We start from the raw sequence: 6,017 nt of genomic DNA, 5'->3' as shown, positions 1-6,017 counted from the left end.
CCGACATAAACCGAGGCTGACAGATCAAGCAGTGGGCGGAGGCGGAAGGGCAGTTCACAAGGACGACGGCGTCGGGTATCTGTTCTGGCTGAAGGATCCAGAATCAAGCCCTGCGTCCCAGTCGGACCGGGCGTCCCTGCTGGCTTCTTCAGTCCACGGGGCTCGAAGACTAACCAAATTCAGCTGCCGCATGAACTGTCCTGAGTCGGAGATCTTGTCCGATGACGGGAGCTCCGGTTCAGAAAAGCTTATGCCGGAATAAAATTGGGCTCGTCGTTAAGGTGACCAGAGACTCTTGTTTGATTTTCCGGTATAAACTGAGGCTGACGGATCAAGCAGTGGCCGGAGGCGGAAGGGCAGCTCACAAGGACGACGGCGTCCGGTGTCTGTTCTGGCTGAAGGATCCAGAATCGAGCCCTGCGTCCCAGTCGGACCGGGCTCGGTTCGGGGGATCACTTGAGATCGTAACACTATTGTGCTGTGGCTGCTCTCTGCGGACAGCGGAAGCCGCTCCTCGTTCTACCACCGTCCTCCAGTCGACTGTCCCTTGTAAGACCACTGGAGAGGATCTGCAGCCTGCCAGGGTATCTCTGGCCTTTGTGCTAGAATTCCTGACCTTTGGTCTGAACCAGCCCGTGGCAAGAAGGAGATTCTGTCTCTCCATTCAGGGGGGGCTTTTTGTCCCACAGAGTGGCTTCCAAGCATGCCGCCCGGGGAAGGGCAGTTCTCTTCCCAGCGGGTGGCTCCATCTGCACTGAGAGATTTTGTTTTCCACCACTGACACAGGCCGGCAGCATTTCGTGTCACTTCTCCCTTCCTCCCACGGCTAGAAGACGGGGATCCTGTCTCTCCGCACGGAGTCCAAGTCGTCGTCGAGGGTCAGCAGGACCTGGAAGGAGCAAGGCAGAAACGGAGGTAAATCGTCAAAGGAACGGATTCTTCCTTCAACTTGAAGGACTCTGGGCTTTTCTGTTGGCAGAGCAACACAGTGCACAACCTGATTAAAGAGTAGATAAAGGCGGATTGAGGAATTAACATACTTGATAGGAAAGAGGAGAGACAGAGATAGGTTCCTAGCTACATCTCTAGCAGAGAGAGGGTAAGACTGCATGTGGCACTTCTGAGAAGAAGGAGAAATTGCCCTGAGAGTAGCAATCTGGAGACGGACAAGGAAGGACACTGAACAGGAGAGAAGGTGCTGACCTCACTATCCTATCTAACCGTCTTCTTGCTGCCCCCTGCAGGGTCTTCTCTTCTTTTTTGTACACCACACATTGCCTTTCCCAACATTTTCTGCATTTTCATTTTCCTTGCTTGTAAAGTTACTGTTTCTTCAGGGGCAACGTCTGTTCCGTATGTGTTTTTCTCTGTCGAGCGGTTAGTTCGATACTATACCCGTTAATGTCCAGCATCTCTCTCTGCAGATTTAAACCACAGGCTTTTAATGCTGGACACAAACCGGTGAAATCTTGAATTGACCGCTAGAGGGAGCAAAATATGTGTGGAACATTAAAAAACCCTAAAGAAACAGAAAATTTACAAGCAAGGAAAATGAAATGTGGAAAAGCCTGATATGGCATGAGCCAGCATTAAGATCTGTTGCCATCTGATGAAGCTTTATTCCGGCTTGTGTACTTAGGTAGATTCCAAGATGACCATGGAGCCATCTGCGTTACTAAAACCAGGGTGCATATGCTGGAATAAAATCTGGTGCCTCAAGACACTGGTTGTTTCCCCATGAATCTCCTTACAAAGCAGGGAAAGAAGAAGAAGAGATTGGATTTATACCCCGCCCTTCACTTGGAGTCTCAGAGCGGCTTACAAACTCCTTTCCCTTCCCCTCCCCACAACAGACACCCTGTGAGGTGGGTGGGGCTGAGAGAACTCTGACAGAAACTGCTCTTTTTCAAGGACAGCTCTTATCAGAACTATGGCTTGCCCAAGGTCACATCAGCAGCTGCAAGTGGAGGAGTGGGGAATCAAACCCGGTTCTCCCAGATTAGAGTCGGCGCACTTAACCACTACACCAAACTGGCTCTGGAAAGCAGAGACAGGGGAGGGGAGATGTTAGGGAAAGCCTCACCAGGAAGGAGAAGAACAAGGCAGCAGCCGATAGGAAGTGCCAGACGTCGTGGTCGTCGAAGAATCCCAGGAGGATGCAGGGACGGTTTTTCTCCCGGGATTCCGCTGGGGTTTCCTGGTGAAAAAAGAGAGGACATGGACAGTGAATTTCAGCTTTCTGTTTTTAAAAAATCCAGGGCCTCTTTTGTTGCAAAGAGACTCGTAGAAAGCATCGCACATGTTCCTTTTCAAAGGCAGAAAGCAGCAAAAAAAAAAAGAGGCCTTTAAAAACGGAATCTCATGATTTCTGTGAAAGCGAAGCACGACTTCTTAGGATGCCCTTTTGTTAATGATTCGTTAGTATATCTCCTGGGCAGCATCGGAACTCATGACCATTTGCGCTGCTGTGTAGAAAAACAACAACACAGCACACAGCCTTGCCTCCACTAAGGCTCAGGAGGAGGCAGAGGGGCAAGATTCAGGCTTTCTTGGATTCCTGAGCCTTTTCTCGGCAGGTGGAAAAGAGAATGTAGACAGGCGCAACTTCAGCCTACGGATATGAGTAGGGCCGCACATTGCCTCTCCCACTCCACAATGCAAAGGGCAGTACAGCAGCTCTGAGTGGCAGTCCCAGAAGAGGGAAGGGGGCTGTTAAGCCAGAGAACAATATGCAGCGCTTTAACAGCGCCATCCTAAGCACAGTGACAGCCTCCTAAGCCCAATGAAGTCAACGGGCTTAGAAGATTGCCATCAGTACACTACTGGGGTTGGGAAGGTCTCTGGGAGCTGGCTGCAAACTTCACACTTGTCCAAAGCATTACCAGGCAATAAAATAAGTAATGCAGCTGCCTAATGCTCTGGCTACAGCAAACTCCCAAGGCTGCCCTTCGATTCAATGACGTACAAAATGGGCACAGTAGAAAAGACTCCAGTAGCGCCTTAAAAATCAACAAGACTTATGGTACGGCGTGAGCTTTCATAAGTCACTGCTCATTTCTTTTGAAAGCTCCTCCCCTGCCACATATTTTGTTAAGTCTTTAAGGCAGGGGTGTCGAACTCATTTGTTATGAGGGCCAGATCTGACATAAATGAGTCGTTGTTGGGCCGGGCCATGTGTGTCATAAAATGTAATGCCAGGTAGTGGAGATATAGATTTTATAAAGGACACAAAAGGTGTTTTTTTTAACTTAAAATGACAACATGTTTAAAACATCAGCACTCTTGCAATGTTTTGTTTATTTAACAGTGTCTGATAACTGACACCTCTTGCTCTGAATTATTGCATCAAAATGTCTGTGCTGTTGCAATCCTGAGTATGCTGTTCAGGTGTGTATCTGTAAGCTGCAAACCTATGATGATGCAGCAGCAGCAGAACTGGAAGAAGAAGCAGAAGACAGCCAGTTCTACTGCGGGCCTGATAGAAGTCCTCCGGGGGCCTGATCCGGCCCCCAGGCCACATGCTTGACAGCCCTGCTTTAAGGTGTTTCTGGACTCTTACTCTTTTCTACAACTACAGACAAACACGGCTACCCACCTTCATCTAAAATGGGCACCGTTTCCAGACCTGACTTAACTGGGGGTTCTGGAGTAAGCATGCCTGAATCCCCACTCTGCCAGGGAAGCCTGCTGGGTGGCTTTGGGCCAGTCACCCTCTCTCAGCCTAACCTACCTCACAGGGTTGTTGTGAGATAAACAGAGGAGACGAGAACGATATAAGCTACTCTGAGTCCCCGTTAGGAAGAAAGGTGGGTTGTAAATGAAGTCAGTAAATAATCAAAAGCTAGCTGAGTTTCAGGAACAGCTAATGTTGTAGGCAAGTATCTTCAGCAGACCTTTTGTCTAAATCATTTACTCCTCACTGGTAGAAAAATTATCAGTGGACGTGGACGAGTGGGGCAGTGGAGCAAAGTTGTGCGCGAGATGAATGCGCAACTGAATGTGCGTCCGACTCAAGATGAATGAAAACATCAGCACTGGAGGTGTGTTCCAGTCACTGCATTCACCTGCCATTTATGCCCTTCGTCCCTAAAAGCAGGGATATCCAATACTGGGGCATTCTGATGCCTCCTTGGAGCACCACCAGAGATCCGAGATCGGGGACATGAAACAAGAAATAAAGAGATGGGTTTTGCCCGTGCGAATGATTCTTGTTTTACAGGCTTGAATTCTGCAGAATTTTGAAATGTTAAGCAGGATTTGGGATGGAGGGTGTTTTGACAAGCAGGGAAACCCAAGCTTTTGAGGTCTTGTTGGGATTTGCAAGTCTCTCTGTAGTCATGAAAGAATTTACCATTTGTTTATGCCTGCTGATGTCCTAGCTGGTGAGGTTAGGGACCAAATAGTAGAGTCTGCACGTATTTGCCACCAGAGCAAGGTGACAAAATGCATAATTAGTTAGTACCGGGGTTTTCCAATTGGGTAACCGATACTTTGGGGGTGGACTAGAGAGCAGGCAAAAGACAAGAGGAGGACGCCGGCCATGATGGAGAACCGTCGCTGTCCCCAACCAAAAGCCCGGCGGAACATCTCTGCCTTACGGGCCCTGCGGAACTGCATTTAGTCCTGCGGGGCCCTGATGGAAGTTGCCAGAGAGAGTTCCACCAGGTCGGGGCCAGGGCCGATAGAGCTCCGGCTCTGGTCGAGGACAACCGGATATCTTTGGGGCCAGGGGTCACCAGCAGATTGCTCTCAGCAGAGTGTAATGCTCTCCTGGGGACATACCAGACGGGACATAAGCAGTGTTCCCTCTAAGCGGTGGAGTCTTCTGAGCAAAAATTCCACTTTGTGAGCTACTGGCATTCAAGTTGTGAGCGAGCGATTGGGCTGCTGCATAACCTAGTTTGCTCTGGAGCCCCATCCCTCCCTGAGTTAAGGCAAAAAAGTGTGAGCCGGAGGCTAAAGAACTGTGAGCCAACTCACACTCACTCAGCTTAGAGGGAACAATAAGCCCGACATGACCGGCCCAATATTTTAACCACTGCCCCAGCTGGCCTAATGTGGCCTCTGCCAAGAACAGCTTTACTGAAAGGGTGACTCAATGGAGGATAAAGTCTTTTCAGGCCCAATGGGACCACTAGTCCACATAGCCCCACACTGCCTTCTCGGACTACTGGTACCTCCAGCAGAGCGGTCTCCTTCCACCCCACAGCTTCAGACCCTTGAACGGGAGGAGCCAGGGATTGGACACGGGGTCTTCTGCATGCAAACCCGATACAGACCCTTCCCCAGCTAGGTGCCCCCATGTTTCTCTGACTGGGGACCCGCTCCTGGATCAGCCGCACCAAGCAGGCCCAGTCGCCTAAAGCGCAAGAGAAAGAAAAAAGGTCCATCTTACTTCCCAGCTGCTGAGGTTCTGGAAGAAGAAATAAAGGGCTGCGGCCCAAACGACGACGGTGGCGACGATGCAGAAGAGAGGGATGGGCAGCAGCCGCTCGGAGCTGCGCAGCTGGAGGGAGTCAAAGGGACAAAGACTCAGGTGAGCTTCCCCTCCCGTGTCCCAATGAAACGATCTTTCAGTGGGCGCATTCCAGGAACCCAGAACACACCCTTGAAGTAAACCGATTCCCATCCAAATGCAGTTCCCTGCCCAGAAGAGCAATGGTATGTCCTTTAACCAACAGCGAGAGACGTCTGACTCGATTGGCTGGAAGCTGTCATTCTTGTGCTGCAATAGGCCTGGCGCTGCCAGCAGGCAGACTGGGCATTTTAGCACTGCAGCCTGTCTGGGGCTATAAAGAACAGCCGGGGGTCTTCATGGTCAGCGAGATCAAAGTTTTACTCTTGGCCCAGGAGCTGAAGAAAATAAAAAGGGCCACGCCAGTCACAGGAGGGGTGTGTGTGTGAAAGGCCAAGGCAGATGGTGCAAAATCAGGTGAAATTGTGTTTTATTACTTACACTCTTTTTTGAAGAACTACTGCTAGATGAACAGATTCCCTCGACGAAGCTTGTTGGTGAA

The 6,017-nt window shown here is 50.1% G+C and overlaps 1 protein-coding gene across 1 annotated transcript in view; it reads right to left on the bottom strand.

Moving 5' to 3' along the window:
- Positions 1–744: 744 nt before the first annotated feature.
- The window catches only part of SIDT1 (SID1 transmembrane family member 1), a 105,515-nt gene continuing 100,242 nt past the window's right edge, over positions 745–6,017 (bottom strand). Inside the window, exons 24-26 of the mRNA XM_015412898.1 lie at positions 5,396–5,506; positions 2,084–2,197; positions 745–889 (exon numbers count right to left, since the gene is read on the bottom strand). Of these exons, the coding sequence (XP_015268384.1) occupies positions 827–889; positions 2,084–2,197; positions 5,396–5,506 (288 nt within the window). The 3' untranslated portion in view covers positions 745–826. The remainder of the gene's footprint in view (positions 890–2,083; positions 2,198–5,395; positions 5,507–6,017) is intronic.

Source organism: Gekko japonicus, unplaced genomic scaffold (genome assembly GCF_001447785.1).
Source record: "Gekko japonicus isolate JY-2015 unplaced genomic scaffold, Gekko_japonicus_V1.1 scaffold1488, whole genome shotgun sequence".
NCBI classification, from domain to species: domain Eukaryota; kingdom Metazoa; phylum Chordata; class Lepidosauria; order Squamata; family Gekkonidae; genus Gekko; species Gekko japonicus.
This window is presented reverse-complemented; position numbering and strand designations above follow the sequence as displayed.